The sequence below is a fragment of the Hibiscus syriacus genome, unplaced genomic scaffold (genome assembly GCF_006381635.1).
Source record: "Hibiscus syriacus cultivar Baekdansim isolate YM2019G1 unplaced genomic scaffold, ASM638163v2 tig00110152_pilon, whole genome shotgun sequence".
NCBI classification, from domain to species: domain Eukaryota; kingdom Viridiplantae; phylum Streptophyta; class Magnoliopsida; order Malvales; family Malvaceae; genus Hibiscus; species Hibiscus syriacus.
Genome location: NW_024062604.1, coordinates 353095 through 379476, shown reverse-complemented (window position 1 = coordinate 379476; position 26382 = coordinate 353095). Strand labels below are relative to the sequence as shown.

General features: G+C 36.6%; 1 protein-coding gene across 2 annotated transcripts; it reads right to left on the bottom strand.

Moving 5' to 3' along the window:
• Positions 1-16093, bottom strand: LOC120215694 (SWR1-complex protein 4-like). Of its 2 annotated transcripts, XM_039213300.1 has the most exons (17): positions 15813-16093; positions 15620-15706; positions 15278-15343; positions 15137-15196; positions 14936-14992; positions 14625-14754; positions 14403-14470; positions 14141-14233; positions 13966-14013; positions 13525-13701; positions 13105-13215; positions 12482-12577; positions 797-868; positions 632-692; positions 509-543; positions 324-409; positions 2-249 (listed from the first exon to the last, which is right to left on the bottom strand). In XM_039213300.1, exons 1-16 carry the CDS (start codon positions 15924-15926, stop codon positions 326-328), a joined length of 1359 nt encoding a protein of 452 aa, XP_039069231.1. In that variant the 5' UTR covers positions 15927-16093; the 3' UTR covers positions 2-249; positions 324-325. The 2 variants fall into 2 exon arrangements, with proteins under 2 accessions (XP_039069230.1, XP_039069231.1); XM_039213299.1 differs by having other exon boundaries at positions 1-409; positions 509-552.
• Positions 16094-26382: the final 10289 nt, after the last annotated feature.

The following is a 26382-nucleotide window of genomic DNA, read 5'->3' as shown; positions in this document are numbered from 1 at the left end:
AATATCCACGAGCGGTAATACTAACAGTGACTAAGCAAATGAGTTTTCTGGATTCGGAGGCTTTATGCATATCGTTCACAAATATATCGACTTTGTTCCAACTAACGAAGCCTAGTCAAAAGAGGGGTGGGTGGAGATAAAAGATGGAGCTTCTGCAACTGCTTCTAACGACCTTAGTTAGATTTAACAAAGGGGCTGCCAATGACCCTGAAATCTTTGCCAGGAATCATAACCAGGCTGGTGAGAATTTCGCCGATTCGAACAAAGCAATATCATCATCATTTGCCTGTACGAGGCAACAAACAATTTGGTCGCTTGCCCTATATTATAGATCAGAAGCCTTCATCTTTCTTGGCCTTTTATGAGCTCCTGCTGGTGAAGATGGGGTCTCAGATGCTCTCCCAGGTCCCTACCACATCATAACACCACATATATTCCACACTTAGGACATAAGGAATCCACAAAGGAAAGAAAATACTACACACTTAAAAATATAATTAGGACATACCTTTCGTTTTTGCTCTCTTTTTACACCTCTATCACCTGGAATTACTATCAAATATGAAAGTAATCAAAACCACTAAACTCGCCTATCTCAGATAAAAATAAATTAAGATCAGATATATACTACCTCCAAAACTAATAGAGTCGGGGACAAATGTACGATCCTGATCTACAGCACGTTGTGATCGCTGCTCATGACAGACCCCCAAATTTTCAATATTTGAACCATTGATAATCACACACATACAATTCTATATGAGAATAAAAGGGATCAGAGAAACAGATTTTCAACCTTCGAAGAACCTGGCATATCACCATAGGAACCATCACGGAAAGATGAACCCTCTGCCTCCTTGTATTGCAACTGTTATAAAGACAAAACTCATGAAATTGTGAAAGCAGCACAGCACTTACAATACCGTACACTATTCTAATCAATCATGATTTGTGCACTTTTAAAGCCTCGGCTTAACTTCAGTATACAACTGATATCATAATTCCAAACTGAGGTCTAATTCCAAATCTAAAACCCCACTAGAATTAGTTAAAGTACAATGAATGATATAGTTTTTCAGAATTGCCTACTTGAAAGGAAAAATATAATATTCAGGACTCACGAAAATGAGAAATAACATGACTACATTCATTATTTTTTTCTTAAATAATAAATTCAGTAAGTGGAAATGGAGATGTGAACTATTTTAACGGGGTTATACAATAATTTTGCAGGAATTGTTGAACTATAGATCTCAACATGGTACAACCCAACTGCATTAAAGGATTATATATTATAAAAAAAAAATGAGCTTAAACAAGACTACCATTCTACAAATAATTTTAGGGAAAACTATGCCAATAGTCCCATTTGTTTCCGGTCTGATCGACTTTGGTCACCGGTTTTTTAACTAAGTGCGCTTGATCCCTAATGTTATCGGCCTGTCCGATTTAAGTCTCTCCGCCGTTAATGTCCGTTAACCCATTAAAGGAAGTATTACGTGGCAATTAAAAAATAAAATAAAAAATAAAAATAAAAAACCCACGTGTAAAACAGTCAACGATCACTATTTCATTTTGGACTATGTTGACGGACAAGGCATCCCTTTCAATCCCACCACCTTCTCTTCCCTCCTTGCCGCTTGTGTTAGCACCAAATCCTTTTTTTTTATATAAAAGTTAGAGATCTTATTAAAAACTCCCTTCGTATTCTTCCATATACTTAGAAGTATGTTGAAGAACATTGGAAGGAAGAAAAGAGTGCCTCATAATTTATTAATTAGAACACGAAGTACATGTGAAAACACGGAATAACCTCATACGGGAATATACACCATTACAAAAACCATATCACCTAAAAATCTCCCATCATCAAACAAAAAGCCCCAAAGACAGTAACCCAATTTCTAAAATACACCTCAAGTTGCAAAAGAACATAACAAAATAAAAACCAACACTTGCAACCAAAAAAATCTAAAAGAAGCGCCTCTGAATACAGCTGCAGAACAGTTACGATCCAAATGAAGGAACAAGTTCTAATGAAATATTGCAATCTTCAGGGACCCAAGAATTTGGTTTGAATGAAAGATCAAATTCATGAACCATGATTTTGAATAAATTAGCACTGACCTTCAACTCTATCAATTCTCACTTGATCCTTTGTGAGTATTTGAATTTTAGCATGATCAAAAGACGATGGAAACTCACAGCTTTTGTCAATTGCTAATAATTTGCCCCACTTAACTGCAATGTGACCAAGTTTCAACTTTGAAAAACCATTTTGCAAGAGTCTCTAATTTATCATCCTTTACGCTTCTCAACGAATCAGAGTCTTCAAAAACCATTAGAACTACATTTCCAGCAGCTCTCATTAGCGTGAAACCAGCTAGTCCTTTGGCTTGTATTTGGTTAGCAAGATCACCGATTTTGATAAAGTTCTTGCACCACCCCACAAGACAGTTACTCAACACGTGAAGTTTATCTTCGTCCACAAAACCCTCAACTTCACAGTGTTTATTCCTCGAAACATCTTCCATCCCAGACTTACGTTGACTGTCGAGGACTTTCTCCAATAAGACTGTCGAGGTTTATATTTAGCCAAAAAGACTCTGATTTTGCTGCCGTAAATATGAGCACCATTCATCTTTGATATCGCTTTCCTTGCTTCTTCGATTGTTGCAAAGCGAATGAACCCAAAACGAACACCTTTCGAATTTCTTTTGTTAGGAATGAAGGCATCAATAACATGACTGTAAGTGCAAAATAAAGATCCAAGTCTCTTCTAATGGATCTTCTCTGGTAGGTTTTCAATGAATAACGTGAAGCATCCACTTCTGTACCCATTACTAGCATTTGTATGGCCTTCCTTCCAATTATTAAATTTGAATCTCTTAATTTTTGCTCCTTCACCAGAGTTGTTACCACTACGCCCCTTTGTGCTGAACTCCATAGCCGACGGAAGACAAATCCACGCTCACATTCGCACCAATGGGCTCGAAAACAAGACAAATCCACACTCACATTCACACCAATGGGCTCGAAAGCAACGAGTTTTTACGTGCCAAACTGGCTCACATGTACACAAATTGTGGCTCCATCGAGGAAGCCCAAAGAGTGTTTGATGGATGTACTACCAACAATTCTTATTCTTGGAATGCTTTGCTTAGAGGGAGTATTGTGTTGGGTGGAAAATGATATTTGGATGTGCTTTCTATGTTTTGTGAAATGAGGTCGTTGGAGATCGAATTGAATGAGTACACTTCTCTACTCTTCTTAAGAGCTTCATGTGTGCATCAACGCTTAGACAAGGCTTAAAGGCTCATGCCCTTTTGTTTAAATATGGTTTCATTAATAGTTCAATGTTTAGGATGGGATTGATCGACTTGTACTTTAAATGCAGGAAGATTAAGTTCGCTCACCGCGTGTTCGAGGATTGTGGGTTTTGCTCATAATAGGATGCAGGGGGAAGCCTTGGATTGTTCTGAAGAAAGGAATGCAATTTCTTGGACTGCTTTGATGTCGGGATACATATCAAATGGGAGGCTTAAGCATGCTTTGCGATCAGTTGTACGGATGCAACAGGAAGGGTTTAAGCCTGATGTTACGGTTTCAACAATTCTTCCTGTTTGCTCAAGGCTGAGGGCTCTCAATCATGGGATGGAGATTCATGCTTTTGCTGCAAAGAATTGTTTCTTTCCCAATGTATTTGTTGTCACTTCCTTGATGATTATGTACTCAAAGTGTGGCATTTTAGATTATTCTTTGAATGTGTAAGCAATGGGAGGTGGGTTTGGGACATTCAAATGAGACGGAATTTGCTGGATAGTGAATATGATCAATGGATTGAACTGCTGTTTTTGTTGGATAGTGTCCGTCTTGGATTGGAGGTGGATGATTGCTACGCTTGGAAGGGAAACGGGGAGGGTGTTTATTCGGTTAAATCTTGCATTAACTTAGTATCTAGCATGTCCGATCCGGATTTGTCCTGGTCAAAGCTTGTTTGGGTTGGGTTAGCTCCTCCAAAAGTGGAGGTTTTTCTTTGGCAGGTGCTCCACCAGAAGTTGGTTGTTAAGATTGTCTTACTGAGTCAGGGTGTTCGAGGAATCGAGGATTCTCTCTGCACGGTCTGTGGTTTGGAGCCGAAGCCAGAGTTGGTGTGCCACTTGTTTTTTTTTTTTTTGATAGGAATAGGAAGCCTCGTTAAAAACCTCCCTCATAGTTGACCCTTTCCTAACAGAAAGGATCAAGTAGTGGAGGGAGGAAAAGAGTGCCTCATTTTATTACCAAACCGGAATTACATAAGACTTAACAATACAACAGATGATTTTACATTAGACTTAACAACTTCAGCTACTTCAAAAACCTACAGCCATAGAAAAATAAACTATAACTAAAACATACAATCAACCGATCCCCTGCTTTGCTAAACTATTGCCTCCCCATTACAAGACCTTAGAATTAACCTAATTAAAACCACCTTTTCAGAAAGGATCAATTTCTTTAACATGAGGCAACATGAAAACTGGTGCCAAAGACGGGGTGTGAATCCACTCCACTGCCGACTTACAATCACTCTCAACAACCAATCTACTGGCAGCAGACCAACTTGAAGCTAGAAAATTTTCGATGCCTCTTTTAATAGCCTTTAACTCTGCAACTGGTGGGGGACCTTGACCAATATTCTCTGAAAAAGTCAAAAGAGTGCAGCAATTCCAGTCCCTTAAAATGCCTCCAATACCTCCAATCGAGTCATTTAACCTCACAGCTCCATCAACATTCATCTTTAAGAAATCAACAGGTGGAGGAAGCCAACCAATAACAGAATGATCCTTAGGTTTAGGAACAGAAATACCATCAGCAAGTGATGGATCCCTAATTAGCAGATCTTCCTGAATAGGGAATTTAGGATACTTGGCTAGGAACCATTTAGATAACCTAAATCTCACAAGGAAAAAGAGAGACAGCCTATCAAGGTTTAAACCTTCAAACACAATCGCATTCCTTGCTTTCCAAATAGACCAAAAAATGACTCCCGGGATAAACTTCCAAATCAATGAATTCAACCTCAAACTCCCCCACGAATTAAGTAAGGAAGGAGGGTCCTATGGTAGCACAATAGACAAGTCCCAGAAGCTTGCCAATTTATTCCATAGTTCCCAAACTACAAAACACGAAATGAACAAGTGTTGCACAGATTCCTCATGTTCCTTGCAGAAAGGACAGAGAATATCTTCTTCTAAGGACATTCCTCTTTTCACTAACTCCATTTTAACTGTAACTTTCTGGTGAGCTAACTGCCATAGGAAAGCTTCTACACGAGGCGGAGACAAACCCAACCCCAACCACACCCCTTTTGACCACAAATCAATACCCCCAACTTCCTTACCAAGAGCTTTCCTGCACGATTTTACTGAGAATAACCCATCACCACTTGCAGACCAAGAGAGAAAATCTTCAACCGAATCAGTGAGTTTTATTTCCTTTAATTTCATCATCAAATCCAACCATTGTTCAATTCCCAATCAGACAAATTACTCCTAGTAATAATGTTCCACTGTCAACCATTCAACTCAAAGCTTCCAAAATCAGCAACCTTACCCCATTTGTTAGTAGAGTGTGCAAAAATTCTAGGGAAAATAATTTTTAAAGGAACCTCATCCACCCATGGATCAGTCCAAAAAGATATGGACTTACCATTGCCTACTTGCAACTTCGAAAATGATCTAAGACACTCACCCGCCGAATCATTCTTCAAAAAATAATTAGCAATACTTCTCAAATTCCAAGAAGATTTTGGAGAAATGACCTTACTAATAGACATAGTATTACTAATATTTTGCTTACTACATAACACTCTTTTCCATATGGATTACTTTTCATTTGCGAACTTCCACACCCATTTCCTCAATAATGCCCGATTAGAAAGATTCAAGTCAAGAACCCCAAGGCCACCACTGTTCATTGGTTTGCATACTGTACCCCAACTGGATCTTCCTTTTATCCCACTGTCACCCCATAAAAATCTGGCCATTAAGGAGTTTAATTTATTCCCAACTTTGCAAGGCATTTTAAAGAAAGATAGGAAAAATATTGGCAGGGAAGTCAATACTGACTTTAATAGAACTGTCCTGCCAGCCAAGGACAGAGAAGAAGCTTTCCACCCAGCTAGTTTTGAATTAAAATTTTTAAGGACAGGATCCAATAAAGCTTCAAAATTCTTCTTAGCACCGATTGGAAGACCCAAATAATCTGTGGGAAAACGATCAACAGAACAACCCACTTCCAATGCCCAGTCTGATAAAATATCCTCATCAACATTTACACCAAAAAGTTTACTCTTCTTTAAGTTTAGATTCAACCCCGCCATTATACTGAAAATCCTCAACACCCTTTTGACATTTTTAATCTGAGTAAGTGAAGCTTGGCAAAAAATGATGAGATCGTCGACAAATTGAAGATGAGATAACCGAAGTGAATCTGCAGAATTCCCAATCACAAAACCTTGGAAAAGTCCTTTGTCAACTGCTTTATCTAGCATCAAATGCAGCAACTCACCTACAATATTAAATAGGAGCAGCGAGAGACTACAACCTTGTCTTAGTCCTTTAGCCATAGTAAACTCTTCCGATGGGGAACCATTCACCAGAACCGAAATTGAAGCAGAAGAGACACTGTGAGATCCACGAGCACCATCTAATACCAAAGCCCATCTCCTTCATTGCTCTGTTCAAAATCGGCCATTCAACAGAATCGTATGCTCTGCGAAAGTCAACTTTGAAAACAACCCCTTGTAGACCTTGTTTTCTCCAATAATCGATCTCTTCATTTGCAACAAATGCACAGTCCAACAATTGTCTCCCTGGTATAAACGCAAACTGGAAAGGGCTGATAATGTCACCAACACAGCTGCTAAGTCTCTTGGATAGAACTTTTGATATGATCTTATACAAACTTCCTACAAGGCTAATTGGTCGATAGTCTTCAACACTTTCCGGATTTAAAATTTTCGGAATTAGGGTAATAAAGGCGTGATTTACTCCATGCTCCCACATCCTTCCGAAATAAAAATAGTTAAAAAATTCCAGTACTTGCTCCTTTAAATCTGGCCTGCATTTCTTGAAGAAACCATTGTGAAACCATCCGGACCAGGAGATTTAGAACTATCCAAGGATGCTATAGCTTGCCAAACTTTATGTTCTGAAAACTTCTCTATTTTTGTAGACTGTTCTCTTGACAGTTTAGAGAAATCCAGAAATAAATTCTCCACTTCCATTGTAGAAATGGAATTAAAAGTTGTCTTAAAAAAATCAGAAATGTGGGTCTTGATCAGAGACGGGTCTAAAATTACAGTCCCATTAATCTTCAGACTAGTAATTGCATTTCTCCTGTTTCTGTTTAGAGCACACAAGTGGAAAAATCTAGTATTTCTATACAACCTCCAGAGATTCGATCTAAACTGCTTCACCTGGTCCCACTCCTGCGGAGAAAGATTACTACCTTGTGCCTTCAATTCTAACTCATTAATTCGCCCTTCTAAAGTTTCAATAGAGTCTGAAATCCCATTAAATTTCCTACTTGACCAGTTTCTAATCGACTTTTTAGTTCCCTGTAAAATACTGAAGATACCCCTTCTATTATTCCTTTCCATCAAGTCAACCATTGAAGATTTAACCAATTCCTCGAAGCCTTCTTCCTCTAATAAATAATTGTAAAATCTGAATGGTTTAGGACCCCAGTCTACATACGAATCCTCCAATGACACCGGATTATGATCTGATATGGACCTAGGCAGTAGCCTTTGAACTACGTTCGGAAAGCAGGTCAAAAAATTACCAAAAATTAAGAACCTGTCGAGCCTAACCCAGGTTGATTCTTCCCTGTTGTTACACCAAGTAAAAGTTCCTCCCACCAACGGAAGATCAATTAAATTTGTTTGCTGCAGAAAATTCCTAAAGATATCAACAGAATGCCAGTTTTGAGACCTTCCCATCTTCTCAACCGGATCAAGATACGTATTAAAGTCCCCCCCCCCAATACAAAGTAGATTCGATTGGGCTGAAACAAACTCCAATAATTCCCTGTAGAATTCATCCTTTTCAGATTCAATGGAGGGACCATAAATATTCATAATCACACACTCTTCAACAACATTCTTAAACTTCCCAAATATTGCAATAATCCTGCTACTTAAGTAACTACTGGACACTTTAAATTCATTATCATTCCACATTACCAGCAAACCCCCTGCAAACCCAACAGCTGGTGAAAAAATACATCCCTCGAGAAGACAACCCCTTATCCTTCTCCTTAGAGCCATAGAACAGTTTTCTAGCTTTGTTTCTTGAATAAGTAGAATGCTCGGCTTATTCTTCCTGATCAACTTAGCTACAGCTCTTGTTTTTTCCTTCTTCCCCAACCCCCTTATGTTCCACGAAATAATATTAATGTTACTCATAAATATAACAAATATCCCAAAAACCTCAAATCAAAAAAGCACAATAACAAATCCCCTTATTTCAACAATTCCTACTAACCCCCAATCCTTCCTCAAGATCAATAATTTTATCTAAAAATGCCTTCTTTAAATGAGATCCCCAGCATCGTACTAACCTCCCACGTAGCCACTGCTTCTTCCAAAAACATCGAAAAGGAGGGAGAAGAAACTGTGTAAACTAGCCACATCCAAAGCTTCCCTAGTCAAAATCCTTCTTTGTCGCCTACTCTCTTTCCCTATAACTGCTCGAGACTGACAATCTGATCGAGGCACTTCTATACTCCCTGAATGATGGTCCAAGTCTCCTACTACAATTTTAGAGGGACCTCCTTCCTCATCGTCGCTAATTATTCCATCTTCCTCTAAAATTGGGATCGGTTGGGTGGTCAATAAAGGATTGGAAGCTTTTCTATTTTGGTCAGTACCTCAGCTGGTCGCAACAACTCTTCTTCTATCTTCGGATCATACCAAAATTTTCTATCTTTTGATCTTCTATATACTCTATTACCAGTTCCTCTATTCCATCTTCCCACCGAAACACTCGTCAAAGCCAAACTTCTGGACAAATGAACTAACGGACCCAGCTCCTCTGACCATTAGAAAACGTTCCCTTACGTAATTCCATTGGTTGAGTTCCAACAGTTTTAGCTGAAACATCATCCTTTTCCTCGTCCACTCCTTTTGCATTCCTAACCTCGTTGTCCAAGACCACTACGTCCTTTATCGGTTCATCATTGGACTTGATCCATTCCCTGTTTAATTGGGGAATAAATCTGCCTTTGGACCCTTCGGCGATCCATTTCAGATTATACGCAGGCCCTGGAGGACACAGAATCTTCATGCTTGATTCAGAAATCAAATTGTTACAATCTTGGGCTTGAGAGTCTAGGCCCAATTCTTCCCTGAAACCAAGTCTCGCATGCTCCCCAGCAGGATATTTTCCTTTTCCCCGCAAATCTGACAACCCGACATCTAAAATATCCATATTTGACTTTTTTGGTAAAAGCTGCTCCCTATCCCCCTTTTGCAACCTACTCCTCTGTTCCTGATCATGCCAGTTGTCTTTCTTCAGCATAGAGTCTTCAGAAGACTTAAAATTTTCAACTTGTTCCAAAGTCAGACGGCGGCCGCACTCTTCCTCGGGAAAATGATTTTCACTGTACCCGTAATTTGAATTTTCACCATCAATCCCCCCGGAAAACTCCTCCGGTTTTAAAAATACCGATCCCAGTATGACTTTGACCTTGTATGATCTGCCGTAAGACCCTATTGTGACCATTTCAGGGAACATCAAACGGACTGGCGACCCTGATCAAAACTCTTGCCGACGATAAATCTGACCTATTCTTTGAAAAATCCAAGATGCCAATGAACTTTCCCCATTTCTGAACAAGTTTCTCCAAGAACTCTACATTCCAGCATAATAACGGTAATCCCATTAATTCCACGAGACAGAACGCCAATGGAACTCCCTCCTCGTTTAGCAATGGCTCCAGCCAATCAAACCAAAAACAGATCTCCTCCTATTTTCTTACCCATATATCAGAGTAGTCTTCAATCGATTTAAAGGTTACAACACATGCATTCCATGCGTAGCCCCATCTCGCTATTTTTACCTGAATTCCTTCACTTGCCAAAGCTTTTTGAACAAATTCTTGCTCGAAGGAATGCTTGATTACCCCTATTAAAGACCTTTTCACCCAAGTCGAATCCTCCGAGGAGATATGCATCTCCCAAACATTCCTTATCCCATTAGCAGCCTTCCTTAACCTTTAACCATCCTCTTTATTGACATTTCCGCAATCCTCTCTATTGGTCGTTTCCACCACCTCCTTGTATGATCTACTATCCCTCAGGTTTCTCGAAGATCCAGCGTGCTTCTCACCATTTGTTTTCTCCACCCTTATTGGGATTGGCCCATCCCTCGTAGACCTGCCTTCAGTAACTTCTCTATTTCTGTTGTTCTGATATTTTTCTAACCCGACTGAAGCTTTTTTCCCAGTCGATCCAAGTTCCGTTAACACACTGAATAGCCCTCCTCCCTTCCTCACTTGCAAACTGAACAAACGCGAAAGTGTAGTTCTTGTATTTCGGGTTCTGAGTAAAATTTGGAATGAAAATCCTCACAACTTGATCGTAATGCTGAAATATTTCCCTTAATTCACCTCTTGTAACCCTCTTGCTAAGATTATCAACAAAAATCGTCCATTTCTCCCCCACAGCAAACTGACCATTCGCTCCTCTCTCTAAATTTTTGACTCTCTCACTCATATTTTTAACTAATTTTCTTGCAACTATACAAACTGTATAAAATTATCCACTTGTTCTTTTCATGCAAAGTTGTTTGGGGGATTTGGGTGTGGTTTCTACGATTGTGCAATTTATACTCGGTTTTTCCCAATAATCCCAAAGGTTTTATGTTCTCCTGGTTGGATTTACTTCGGATTTGAATATTTGGAAATTTGTGTCGGGTGTTGTTTTGTGGACTGTATGGAATTGTAGAAATCATATGGTGTTCGAGAATGGTAGGCTGGATCAGACTAATCTTTCTTTCTGGTTAGTATAGGGTGGCTTCATGGTTCTTGGCTAAGAACTCAAATTTCCATATCCCTCTTGATTGCCTCGCGGGAGACTTAAACATGGCTGATTTGCACTCTTCTCCTTCGAAGATTGGTTCGACTAAGCCATAGTGGTGTCCCCCCCTCTGGGATTCTTTAAAGTGAATGTGGATGGGGCTGTTAATTTTGACTGGAGGTGCAGTGGTATTAGCGATGTGCTCAGGGATGCTGAAAATAAGAGGTTAGGGTTTTTCTCAAGAGCATCCGGACCAGGCCCCCTGATCCTTGCCAAGATTAAAGCAATTCAAGTTGGTTTAGATTTGTTTTTGAATTTGGTGTGGAGGGATAAGGGGAGTCTTATTTTAGAAAGTGATTCCTCAATTGCGTTGAAGTGGAACAATCCGGAGACATGCCCGATTCTCTATGTTAATTTGGTTAGAGTAATTGCTAAGACAGTGATACAGTTCAATGTAATAACTAGGCTTGTTAAGAGATGTATTAATGGGGAAGCAAATAACCGGGCATAGTCTAGTGTGAGGTGAGTGTATGTTTTGGGTGTTTAATAGGGAACTTTTGTACTTTATCTGATCTGTTCTTAGATGTACTCCTTATGTTTAGCAATAAAATTTTTGGGCACTCTTTTCCTCCTTCCAATGGCCATGGAGTTTTTCGGAGCTTGATGGTTATGAAGGGGTTTTTAATGAGGCCCTATTCTTATCAAAAATGGACAGCCATGATCAAGCCATATGCATAGAGTGGGTGTTTTCAAGAAGCAATAGGTGTGTTTACGTCAATGCAGTTGTCAAAACACAGGTCAGACTCGGTGTTAATGGCTAGGATGTTCAACATTTGCAGTGAGCTTAAAGCTGTAAAGCTTGGGAAGGAGATTCATGGGGGAAGTCTTGAAGAAAAACTGAGTCGATTCCTTTCGTTTCGGCTGATATGGTTAAGATGTACAGTGGTTGTGGATTAATCAGCAGTGCAAAGTTAGTATTTGATGCCATCCGTGTTAAGGGTCCTATGACATGGACTGCCAATATAGAGGCTCGTGGATATAATGATCTTCATGAAGACGCAATTCGTCTTTTTCATCTAATAACATCTGATGGTTTCACTCTGAATTATTTCACTTTTAAAGTGGTTTTATCGATTTACAGAAAGGCTGGATTTGTCGAAGAAGAAGAAGAAGAAGTGACTGTAGATTGTTTTACAGGTGATTTTTTTTATTCTTTTAATTTTTAATTGCCACGTGATACTTTCGTTAATGGGTTAACGGACATTAACGACCGAGGGACTTAAACCGGACGGACCGATAACGTAAGGGACCAAGGACACTTAATTAAAAAACCGGTGACCAAAGTCGGTCAGACCGAAAACGAATGGGACTACTGACATAGTTTACCCATAATTTTAAGATATGAAAACAAAATACCTGTTTCTGGAGATTTAGCAGCGTTAGAATTTCTTTTCTTAATTCAAGATGTTCAGCACAAACAGCCTTTGTTGGAACCTTTGGCTTTAAGTTAACCTGTAAAAGGTTAATATAATTTAAACCCAACTCAGGAAGATCTTAAATTAAAATAATGAAGAATGCTTGTAAGATTTAGAATTGAATGACAAGAAAATGGCTAGAAATAAGGAGCAAAGGATATATTTCTAGACTAAATGGACAATAACTATTAAAAGTAATAAAGCAGGGTCATTTTACAATGACAACAATAACAGATTAGCACACTTGAGTTAAAAAGAAGTATCTATTTTACTGAATCTCTACACCATCTCCAATAAAACATAAAGAGACCTTACAATTTGAGAAAGCAAGATTTAATAGGTGCATAATATGAAATCCTGTGAGAAACACCCTCTCTCTCTCTCTCTCTTTCTCTCTCTCTCTCACACACACACATATAGACACAGGAATCTTCATGTATAGAAATTGCAAGTAGAACAAGAACGCATTAGAAAGAGTTTTCATGTCTGGTCATGATACATTTAGTATAACTGATAAAAGAACATATCTGCACATAATTAAAATTTCAGGGAGCAGAGACAAACCCCAAGATCTTGTAAGGTTTGCTCAACTCGCTTGATAGTCCGAAGTCCAGCAGATGAGCTGGCAGCTTGGACCATTTGCTCCAGTGCATAAGTTCTCAAGTATACTCTAAGCTGAAAATAATATAAAAGCAGTTAGAGAACTCTAGAATACCAAAAAGTATCATGTAACAAACTTTAGAAAACAAACACAACCTTTCTTCCATACAAGCTTCCAAGAAGTAATTGCCATAGGTACTAATCAGACCATAAAAATATTGGACGCAAAATGAAATGAATTATTAAAAGGGAGAACATTTAGTACAAGTCAAATTAAATATGTTTTTACTGATAAAAGGAGCCATTTCCCATTCTGAATTTATTTATTCTTTGATGGAGAGAGAAAGAGAGAAGAGAAAACAGAAGACCAAACGCTACACATACCATACGCAAGGAAGCAAGAGTTGAGGAATTATCAGCAATTACTGAGGTAGATGGTGCAGCAGCTGCAGCATGAACTTGAACATTGGAGGGAGATATAGTATCTCCAGAACCAACAGCCCTCTCAGCACTTTCAGGACCAATATCTAAAGTGGCAGGAATATCAGGTTCTTCGGCAGCCTGAATAGCATATACATAGAAAGCTATATTATTCTAGACTGTAGAAATCCAGGTCCAAATACACAAAAAACAACACACCCCATAAGATTCATAACTGTTTCCAACTCTCTAACGTACAACATATGTGACTATCAAATCAAGTTGAAAATCTTATGCCTTTTGACTTCAATTGAAAACTCAAGTGGCACTAATAGACATCATATTTAAAGTCCAACAATGGCAATTGCAACCACCACAATAGCAACTTGTTCGGCTGATACATACCTGTGCAGCCAGACGTGACTCGGCTATTCTTTTTGCTTCAGCAAGAACCTGCAGATAAAACCATAGAGTAGTGAAGAACTCTAGATATTCAACCAACAAGCCTACACACAAATAAATGAAGGGAAAATCACATAATAAACGGCAGAAAAGGTTCCATAGAAAAAAAAATGTGCACCTCAGTATCTTTCCGCTCTTGGTGCTTTGTTTGAGAGAGGACCATCGATAAAGCACGCTTGCGTTCAATCTCTTGAGTAACATTGTAGGGTTCCTATACCAGAGAATAATATCAGAGATACTGTATAACAATTGAAAATAAATAATTTCCTAGTGCAACATTATATACAATAACAACTTATTTTTGTTCCTACTTCCTAAAAACTGCAACAAAAACAAAAAGGTAAATAGTTTAAAAGGTTACACTTATATTGATATCAGACCTTAACAAGAGGATGCCCTGGAACTTCGCCAAGTGATGGAGCCCTAGCAACCAGAATGGCTAGAGACACTACATAAAGATAGAACCATAATCACCATGAGAACCATATAACATCTCAAAGATTGATTAAAACAAAATTATATGCAAATCCAAACAGTAAATAGAACATCAAGGAAGTATATGGATGATTGCCAATAGATAGTCCAGAAATTAGATAGAGTACCACTATAATAACGATCCTTCAGTTCCTCAACAGTCCGGGTTGTCGGGAGCCTATCAGCTATAATGATGAAGCGGAGATCAAACTGTTCGCACAGATCAAACAATTGATCTGTCTCTTCCTTAGTCCATTTCTAATTATCAGGGGTGGGGGGAATTAACCAGGCAAATTGAATTAATGGAAAGTTGGAAACACAAATACATGCCTTGACTTTACGATACACTTCGACCATTTCAAATTTTCAAAGATAAAAATAGAAATAACAATTGGCAGAAAAATAAAAACAAGAGCTGCAGCCTCAAGTTGATACATACAGGATCAGTTAAATGTTTTTCATACTCCTCATCTGTGTATCTGATAACATCAACAGACTGCAATACACCAGACAAGCATGTTTAATTGCATGAAAAACAAATGCATAAAAACATAGCGATAGAGGGAGATAGATATAGCATGAACTAGTTTACAGTAAATATGGAAAGAGCAAAATAAATAAATAACAGGTTTGTGCATACCTTGTTATACTTAGCAAAGGAATAATCCCCTGTCGGTGGAACACCATTTACGACTCTCACCTGAAAGAAATAAGAGAGACTCACACCTTGAAAAATACCCACTTAGTTAAGGGGGAGCTTTATCTAGAAAAAGATACTTACCCAGTGGTAAAGTTCCAAGTTATCTTTTCGGGCAGAGCTCGTGAAAGGAAGCCACTGCCATGTGATCTGAAGAGAATTTCAAAATCACTAAGAAGCACGCCTTAAATCATAGCATGAAGCCATGAACCACCATTTGACAGTTTCTTACACTAGTTTTCTTGTTTGCAGACACTTCCCAAGAGTTAGATACATACAAAGTTATTTCCATGAAACTCAAATTTAATCTTTTATTCATCAGGGCAAATATATAAATATACATGTCTCTAAATCAACTTCTTTTCTTCGAAAGAAAATGCAAACAAAAAATTGCAGTCTAACAAGCAATGGAAGTCTAGGCAAAACCTTCTCGTCGGATGGTGGGCGTCGTTTCAGTTGAGAGACGTCAATTGAAGGCATAAGCGGAGCCACCCCTCCAGTGAGGGCATAAACCTACAAATTCCACCCAAAAGTAAATTCAAGTAGGGAAGTAGCCGTCTTTCGCTCAATGCAAGCTAAAAATTTTGAAAAGCAAACAATTCAAATTTCCTTTTGTTACCTCGCGTGAAATACCATCGGGTTTTCTCTGGGAGTCTTTCTGAGGACGTGATTTCTTCTCCTGGGTTATTGACAAAGGAGTTTTGGGTAGACCAAGGATGTCCTTCGCGTCCATTGTAATTTTCCTATTACTCTCCGGCGAAATTTAATTAGGGTTTTTGCTATCCATCCAACCCGACAAGTTCTGAAGAAAAAGTTGGGTTCGTATCGGGAAATTAGACCTTCAATGGATTCAAGGGGGAAATCTAGGGTTTCTTCGAGCGCGAAGGTTAGTTTTGAGTATAATAATTTTTCTTTCATATTTATACATTTTTTTCATCAAATTTAAAAAGCGAAATGTTGGTTGTTTATATTAACGATTTATTAAATTTTAATCATTTACATTATCAATTACTATATTTTGATCACTGAATCTCGTTAATTTGATGATATAGCATATTAGTTAAAAGGGATTATTTTTTTAAATTAACTCATGAATTGTAGATAGAATATTGATATGAAATTTGAAATTTAAATTAAATTCTATTTTGTACTCTAAACTTTCAATAAAATATGAATTTGACATTTGAATTCAACCAAAGTCTCTCTGTGATGACATCGATCATAATCAATTGTCATCTGTGATCGTTGGATCTTAAAAAAATTTTAGTACACTCCTTTTTTACCTCTTATGTAACACCCAAATTAATTCCTAATTTGAAACCCTAAAATTTAGAAAATTTGTCCCAAAATCCTTAAATTGAGATTGGTGACCAAATTGTAAAAAAGGATAAAGTGGAAGCTAATTTAATAGCTAAATAATCCAAGAACCTACCCAGTAATTAACCCAATTTTAATCCTCTGTTAAACCACGCGACGCCCATCATTTCGTCATTCTTTATTTTCACAAACCCTAGCAGGGACACCCTCCTCCACGCCACTCTTCGTCACCGTTAGTGACTTGGTAAGTCGTCTGTGTTAGCGACCATCCGAACCCTTTCATTGTCTCTTCGTCGAGTTTTTGTCCGACCATCCGAACCCTTTCATTGTCTCTTCGTCGAGTTTTGTTGTCAACGTCGGCCCATTTGGTAGCTAAACCATTCATACAAAGTCGCATACAAGGTCATTCACGGCTGATCTGATCTCACTGTGGCAGGGCTTTGCTCCGGTAAGGCATGGTCATCGATTCCGAGCCTGAGCAACCCCCAGTGGGCCATGGGAGCCCTGCTGCATGCTGGCGTTTCTTTATCATCGTTGTCCCCTGCCGTGTTGTTGTGTAGTCACCATCGCCGGTCGTGGCTACTGCCATTAGACCCCTCACCAGTTGGTCGTGGGAGTAGCTGACTGACAACCTCTTTTTCTTATTTAGGCAACCCCTTATTTGAACCAAAAACCCCAGTTGTCAACTTTTGATTCGAACCAAAAATATTTATTAATGATATTAGATTGTTTGAATAATCTAGAAATTTTCTATTAGAAACTGAAATTAGTCATCGTAATTTTTGCAGCAGAAATCGAGCCGAGAATTGAATTACCGCCCCCTCCGTCGTTACCCGTGAATTTCGAACCAACATGTATTACTCGTGTTGACCGTGAGTGCTAGTTGATAATTTCTGTTACATTTTACGCCGTTGTTATTTTAGAATATTTATTTATTCATTCGGTAGGAAATGATTCGGGTGGATAGAATGTTCGAGCTGATCGTGGGAGACGTTACGATCAAAGTTAGTTATTTTGTTGAGGCGTGTCTTTCTCGGGAACTACATTTTATTTGTGAATTATTTGGTTGTCTAGTATATTTTGTTGATTATGATGTGATCTGTGACTGACTAATTTATGCTTAAGTTATTATTATGTGAAATATGATATGCCAAATCTCGAAAAATGTTATATGTTGAATATTGATCTACCAGACATACATTTGTGTTATGTGAAGCATGTTGATTTATCAAATTTAGATTTTATGTTATGCATTTGGAGTTTGTGATTATGTAAATCTTACTTTATCTCAATTTGGCTAGCCTATCTTCAGTTTCTTTAGACATTTTTCTTGGTCGTGCTGAGCGTTCTTGATTCAAGGAAAAACCAAGATCACTTCGTTTGAAATCCTTATTTTAATGAATGAATGTTTTAATGTATTATGACATAAAAAATGCAAATGCCAAATGCAAATGTAAATATGTGAATGTAAAAATGTAAATGTAAATTATTTAAAATACCAGAATAGGACATCCAGTATATTAGACTGCCCTTTTCTTGATATGAAAATAAATAAACATTATTATTTAATTAAATGTTTTAATGCATGATGTAAATTTAAAAATGTAAATGTAAATACAAACGTAAAAATGTACAAATGCAAAATACAATGCATGTATGAAAAGGTGTTACTCAAGAGTGATCATCTTAGAACAGATTCATTGAACGCAAAAGTTTCGGTACATCAAACAAAACTTTACATGTAGGGATATTTCATTCCTAACTTCTCCAAAGCCAAATTAGTCTCCATTCATGCTCAAAAAGTTGAGTCTTCAGTCTGCTTCATCTCCTTGTAAAATCAGCTAATCTATCATTTAAGAACCATATGCTTGTCTGGACTGCAACTTCTTCTATGACATTCTCTTTCATCTTCTGTCACTCTCGAAGTTGCTCATTTTCCCTTGTAAGAGAACCTTTTTGTCCAAGAAGTTCTTGAACAATATCCTCATATATATTGCAATTCTTTTTCAACTTGGTGACCCCTGTTATCCACTCTTCTGGGGTGTTTCCTATGCCAGCATTTCGAAAAGCTTGACTGATCTTCTGAAAATCTTCATGCATGGTTTTCATTTCTGTGCTCAATTTCTTATTTTGATCGTTCAAGTCCTTCAAATAACATGCTTGAGCTTCATAAAAACCTCCACTCTGAATGCCCTGACTGATGTTCTTACCATAGACTGCTTTTGGTATTAATCTGGTAGGATCCTTGTGTAATACCTTGGTATTAATATAACCGGTTCTCTATGTACAGAACTTCCCCGATCCTCGTAGTTTCTTCAGGATGTATTTCCTTGGCCGCGTCATATTTTGTTCGATCATAAACTTTTGTCCATTTATGATTCTTTCCAATTTGATGAACAGTCTTTCAAGTCAACACCTTTTGGTTATGCCTGATCATGCAATGCAAACAAAAGAAATCAATATGAACAGATTAGAGCAATGTAACATGCATGAAAAAAATAAGAAAAAATATAATAGTAGTACCAACTATAAAAATCTATCTACAATGTATAAATCATAACCTCATACTTTCTAGTTCCATGCTTTGTTTGGAAAAATTAACCTAACTGCATGATTTCTAGTTCGCATGCATTTATTCAGGAAAAAGAAATAAATTAAAAGCTAGAGTTTATTTCTCCTTTGTGTATCCTATGACAAAATTTCGGCATGGTTTCAGATCGGGAGAGTTTCTAGGGTTTATTATATGCAGGTTTTTAGTTCTAGGAGTAAAGGTACTCGAACTGTCCTTGTTGATGTCCCCTTGGGCTGTCAAACCTCAATCCTAGTCCATCATAGACTTAAAACGGACCGAGTTCAATTCGAGGGGATACATTTCTCTATGACTAACACGAGAATAATTCTCACGAAGACATAGAGCATATGAACCCCGAAAGTTACTTGCTAGGTCTGACACGGAGAATAAATTCTCACGAAGACGTCGCTTTCACTCCCACTTAAAAGGGATAAATCTCAATTATAGAGATTATGTTATGAAATGCAAGTGTTGTGTGTGAGGAGAAATGTTCAAACCTTTGACAGAAAAAAATAATGAAATAAAATACTTGTAAATAAACTAGAACATTAATAAAATAATATAAGTATATATAAAAATTTTGAAAAGAAAGAATTAAAAATATAAATTTTAATTAATAGAGACAATTTATAATTGTTTTTAAAGTTTGACCACTCCCCAGCAAGAGTCGCCAAACTGTCGTAACCGGTTTCGTCCGGGCACAAAAAATTTTACTTGACGAGAAAAGTGATGTGAATAAATAGTTTTGAAAATAATTGAGAGTCGCCATCGGCCTTTGGGTCAGGTAGGTCGAATTACCTAGAAATTATTTTTTAAAAGAGTTTTAGAAAACACCAATAAAAAAAATGAACTGATCTGCGTTTATAACCAAAAATTCGTTCTTTTTAATAATAAAATGGATTCGTGGTCGATTACGTTTAGGGAAGGATTAGCACCCCTACAACGCCCAAAATTGGTACTTTTTAATTATAAATTGTCTATATTAAAAATATTAAAAATTTAAAATATATTTAATTTATAATCCTATTATTTCAAATTTAAAAAAAATATTTATTAAAAAAATATCAGAAAAGGACTTCTAGGTGCCTTAAGACAGCTCTTCTTTGATATTGATTAATTTACATAAATTAAATAATAATTTTTTTTATAATATTTAATTTAAAATACCAGAATAGGACATCCAGTTGTATTAAGACTGTCCTTTTCTTCGATTTAAAAAAAAAATATTAAATAATTTATTTGAAATAATATTTATTTATTATATATATATTTATGACTATATAATAAAAATATTTAAATATATAAAATAAAAATAAAAATACAATTGGAGCTATATATTTAAAAGCAATAAATGAAAACATTTAAAATAAATGACTAAATTATAGTAAAATAAAATTAAAACTTAATTCATAATTAATCAAAATTAGGGATTAAACATGCTATTTTTTTATTCTATAATTTAGTGACTAAATAAACTTATCTAAAATTCGATATTAGAATAAAATAAATTAAAAATATAAACTAGGGATTAAAATATTATTTATTAAATTAAGGGATTAATTCTGTTATTTATCCTAAATATTTATAATACGGTTAAGGGCTAAAATATAAAAAATAAAATTTAGAGACCAAATTAAAAGGATTATAAATTTGATTTAGTGACTAAATGTAAGAATTACAAGTTAGGATGGCTGCGGAAAAGGTTTAACCTTATGTGAAATTACACAGATACCCTCACCAAAATGGCGTCGTTTTGATGAGGGTATTTATACCCATTTAAGCCGGCCCTTAAGGGCCATTATTTCATTTCTGGTTTTTGCTTCTCTCTCTTTAGAGAGAGAAGCTCTCGTTTTCTCTCGCCGGAAGAGAAATCCGGCCTCCGTTTCCGGCGCCGATCGCCGCTGCCGGCCGCCGTCTCCGGTGGCCGGAGATTACCAAACTAACACCAAATTAAAGATCTCAACTCCTAAAGGCCAAATCCAACCTCCTTTTACCTTAAATCCCCTTAGATCGACCTAGATCTAAGCTTTTTTTACCTTCGGCTTTCTGCTTTCCGACGACGCGAGGAGGCTCCGATGACTATGATTTCCTCGGTAAGTTTTTCTATTCTCTCTTCTTTTGATTTCTGTTGTCTACGGTTGTTGTGTTGCTCTATCTTTCTGGCCGTTTCCCTCATCCTTTTCTTTTCGCAGGTATGGTGGCCATATTTATAGGCCTCATCGGACTTAGTCTCAGACGGTTATTAAAGTGATTTTCGGTGAGTCACCGAACTTGTGGTGACTCACCCTTGAGCATTGACGTGTGGAGGGCAGCTGGGTCTTCTGGAGGCTTCGGACGAGGTGGCGTGGTAGTGTCGGCAGCATCTGGTTGAACCATCTGGCTTGGGAGCGTTGGCAGAGGCGGCTGCTGAGATCTCTTGGAGCGGCGCGGCGGCAACAGTGCTAGGGTTTAGAAACCCTAGCTGAAACCCTAAATTGGTTTAGGGTTTCCTTTGGGTCTGGGCCGGTTCTGGTTGTTTGTAACTGGCCGGTCCAGTTTTCATTGGGCATGTAATTATTTTTAATAATAATAATAATAATAATATTTCGTAATAATGTAATAATAATAATTCTATAATAATAGTAATAAATCAAAATGGGTCCAATTGAAAAATTAGTATCTTCAGACACTTAAGATTATTGTATCTCGATCTTGATTTGCTTGGGCTTTTATCTCTACCCTTTCTATCTTTATCTCTGTTTCTCCCCCTATTCTAGGTAACCAACACCTCATACTGTAATGTAGAACCTTGAGATCTTCTTCTAATCTCTTCATTTAATACACCACTTTTAGCCAAATCCAAAGTAATAATACCCTTTAGAGCATAATTAATGGACGAGACACAAAAGTCTCCCAAGAATCTGGTAGAGTAGCAAGCAACCAAAGCTCTAAAATATCATCATCAAATTTGACACCCATACCAAGCAATTTATTCATCACACTCTAAAATTCACTAACATGGTCAGTTGTAGACGTTCCTTCTTTATATTTCAACGCCATCATTTTCTTCAACAAAATAACTTGTTATTGCCCGACCTCGAAGAATACAAGCTTCTCCCATAATGTGCTAGCATGTGTCTCTTGACCAAAAAAAAATCTTCAACAAATTGTCGAATAAAGCCACACACTTGTTGATGCTAAAATTCCATTCTTCATCACTTTTTGAATCGGGATTTTGAGTAGCAAAGACCAGAAGATGCAAAGCCTTCACAAACAACAAGTCTTTTATTTTGTTCCGCCAAAGTTGATAATTCGTGCCATTCACATAATCGCCTTTCTCGTATGACACAATAACCAAGCTATGATACCAGTTTGTTGGGGAAGAAACTGAACAACCGAATGCAAGCAGAGGCACAATGATTTTTTATCCCTATATTTCTTGTAAAATATTATGGGAACAACTGTAGCACAAAATATGTTCTCTAGCAATACTAATCAACCACAAATCAACCAATACAACCACAATACAAATAAATCGAGACACCAAAATTTTTACATGAAAAACCCCCTCTAAATCAATAGTAAAAATCATAAGACTTTAGAGTCTGATTAAAAAGCTCCACTATCATCAAAAGTTCAACTACAAGATCGAAATATTAAGCCTACATAAGCATTCAACTCTAACAAGGCTAACAACACGTAATCTTTAGCAAAAGAGAGAAAAATGAGAGAATATCACCAATAACACAGCTGCTGAAAATTGACGTTTCTCGTCGCTACATGACTCGTATGAAGCTTCCCTCTCTAAAAATCAAATATGATTTTTGTTTGTTTTTTTTATGTTGCCCACACATAAGCCAAAAGTTGGCTTTTTACCAAAGTTAAAAAAGATTTTAAAGAGGTGGCATAAAAAGCATAACCAAAACAAGAAAAAAAAAGTACAAACACAACACTCATTATTTTATGGGTTCATGGGTGATGGTTTTCCCCCATAGTGGAACCACACCCAACATCTATTGCAGACAATTTTCAGAATTCCGTTGAACATTAAATTGAAAAGAAGAAAACAAGCATAAGAAACATAGAAGCCATCTAACCTGTTGTCGTAGTTCTTGTAATATTTATATTGTCCTGGATACTGCCTGCATTGAACAATGAACATACACAAATAAGTCCACTTGTTTTAACTTATATCGTATCTTAAAAATTGCCAACCCGAAATAACTCGGTACCTTTGGCGTATATGACATGTATTCAGTTTCCACATTGAATGAAGTCTTGCAGAAGTCACTCATTGGATGCCCCATGAATCCACCTCTCTCATTCTCAGTTCCGTCGACCTCGGAGTCACAAGTTTCTAAATGTTGATTCAACTGTGCTCTAGAATATAGGTTTTGTTCGGATATAAACACCTACGATTACATAGCCAAAAGGAAACCAGTGATCAAATTAATGATTGCAAACATCAATTACATGATGTCATACGTATTAACCTTACCTTCCGTCCTTCCAAACACAGGTTGTACATAACCAGTCTATGCACGTGAAGCAGATGACCTTTTAAATGTTCAATGTTTCTAAACTTTCCCCTCGTTTCTCCCCATCACGGGGCTGATATTCATCCATCTTTTCACATACATTACATGAAAGTCTGCACATTGTCTTGATCACTCTGTTGTGATCGACATCATCAAAAAAGGATCTGGTATCTTCATAGTACCAGTATTAACCTGCCCGTCCTTCTCTTGCTTGAGATGGAAATACAGAGAAGTCATTGATCTTCTCCGTGTAATGCCCTAAAGCCTGGAGGAAAACCAGAAGCACAAAGATTTCGTAGTCATCATCCTCTGTAAAGAGGTTCAAAGAATAGCTAATTAAACCCTACAAAAAACGATATCTAACGCTACAATTACGAATGAGAGGCAAAATAGTAATGAAGATGACATTGGACTCAGCCTTGCAGATACAGTAGAGGCGATCATTGCAGATGAAGCGGAGACGAGTGACGCATGTGGAGTACATGTCCCGGTGACTGCAGGTACCATAGGCAACCGATTCTAAATTGTCAGCACACACTGCGCAGAGTCGTCCATTTTTGATCTTCTTGATTATGATCTTGGAAACACACTAATTGATTGGATAATGCAGTGCAGAAAAGAATAATAATGATAAAAAGAGCAGGCTTCGTTTTTGCAAAGAGAGAAGTAATTCAGCTTAATAAGGAAGACATAATAAGTTGAATACGTTAGAAGTAGCTAGATTTGGTTATAACAAGTGTGTTTTGGTTTTTTTTTATAAAGTAACCAATGGAAGTTAATGGGACAGTAATGTTTATTAAAAAAAATGGAAGACTGTTCTAATAACTACTTCGTTTATAAAAAATAATTAAAAGTATGAAAATGTTGTGGTAACAAAGCAGTGACAAAGATACTGAAAATCAGATAAAAATGGCAGGGCATGCAGTTAACATTAGGAGAGCATGAATTGATGGAACACAAGATAATGCTTCTAAATAATCGCATGCAACTTCAGTTATATTATGACAATCAAACTAGTGTGTCAAGTATTATTCAAACAGATTATTCCTTTCTTAAAGTGCTCATCACCACATACTAAATAGTCAATTTTTCTTCATCTCAACTAAGTATGCTTGTTGAACATGCTATGATAATCAGGTAACACCATTCTTGAAAATTTCATAACCGGCTAGTGAATCATTACTTGTTGCAGAATCGTCTCAGTAATTTTGTCTCGCATCTACCCATAACAATGCCTACAACATCATACAATGCCACAACATTAGAGTAGCAAATTCATAGCAAAAACATCAAATCCTACCTAAGAAACAACAACTCACGCCCCATATGTAAATTATGCAAAATAGGTTAAATATACACTAAAATGATCCTAGTGATATTAAAGTTCAAGTTTAACTTAAATAAAAAAAGTTCTAAACAATAACTTGTTTAAGAGTTGTCCCATAACAATCGACAGTCAACCTTAATAGTGAGTTAGAGTACCTAGGTAAGAGGAGTAACATATTTAGAAATCAATGCTATCTGGGGGGAAGGTAAAACAAAATTTAGAAGGATAATTAATTTTTTTTATTTTTTAATAGGCTTCATAGAGATGTAAGTTGAAGGATCAATAGAGGATGGAATAAAAAGCGTTTCAATGTTATTAGAGACTTAAAACGATATCAAAGCTTGGTGGAGAAGGCAAGAGCGACGTTAGTGGCGAGAGAAGGTTGCTGAAAGATGTTGAGATGATGAGATATTATTTTTTTAGTTAAATTAATTAATTAATTTTTTTTATTTTTTCAAAATAATATCAAATTTTTTTTATTAATTTATTTCATTTTGATTGTGACAAATATTAGTACAAAATTGTATAAATTTTTTATTATTAAATTATATCGTCGTAATGTGACATTTTTTTATTGTATAACATTTTAGATCGAAGAAAATAATATTTTAATTAAGAAGTATTATAAATAAACCTAAAATTAGATTGTAGTAGAATAAACCTATCCAATAAAAATTTAAAATAACATACAAAAGTAAAAGCTGTTGCACGTGACTTTTGTCTCCCGACGAAACCTAAAAAGGAGTTGCAAAAGATTAAAAAAGTCATATACAAGTTATGTTATTTTTTTCAGTTGACTCTGTGCGTGATAGCCATGGGTGTGAAAGCCAAGGGATGGCTTCAACTTTCAAGTATTGCGGCAATAAGTGCTTCGATCTTACGCGCGAATTAATTTTCTTTTCTTTCCCCACCGAATTTTATGGATCATTGACGATTTTTTGGGACAAAAATCATTGGATATAATTGGCCTTACCTAGAATCTCCAAGTTGTGTAATATGCACGGCGCCTTATTCCTTGATCCCAAAGAAAAACATAGGGGCAAACTATTTGAATGATCACTCAATTATAGACTTGGTATTATAATGATCATTATTTTTAAATTTACGTCAATATAACTACTAAATTATTTAAGTGATATTATTTAAGTCACATGCCGTTAAAAATCTAACAAAAGGGTACTATGTCAGTTAATAGAAATTTGTATAATTACACATTTGATTCTCAATACGTGTATATTCTATTAATTTAATCTTCATTTAAATTTAATTTTATAAATTAATCTTTCAATCAGGAGGTGACACTAATCTAATTGGAGGATTTTTTAATTTTAATTTATTAATTATATTTATTTTCTATTTAATCATAAAGTGACATGTGTCACCTTTGATTGGAAAGAAAATAAATAGATAATAACTTACATTTGAGAAGTTTAAAACTTTGGTTCTTTAGGATGGA

What these genes read in the sequence shown, in the direction of transcription:
- LOC120215694 (XM_039213299.1), bottom strand. Translation starts at nt 15,926, where the DNA reads ATGGACGCGAAGGACATCCTTGGTCTACCCAAAACTCCTTTGTCAATA. An exon ending in GAAGGATCGTTATTATAGTG is followed by an intron (nt 14,471 to 14,624) that starts GTACTCTATCTA and finishes ATCTTTATGTAG; the next exon opens with TGTCTCTAGCCATTCTGGTT. An exon ending in AGTCACGTCTGGCTGCACAG is followed by an intron (nt 13,702 to 13,965) that starts GTATGTATCAGC and finishes TATGCTATTCAG; the next exon opens with GCTGCCGAAGAACCTGATAT.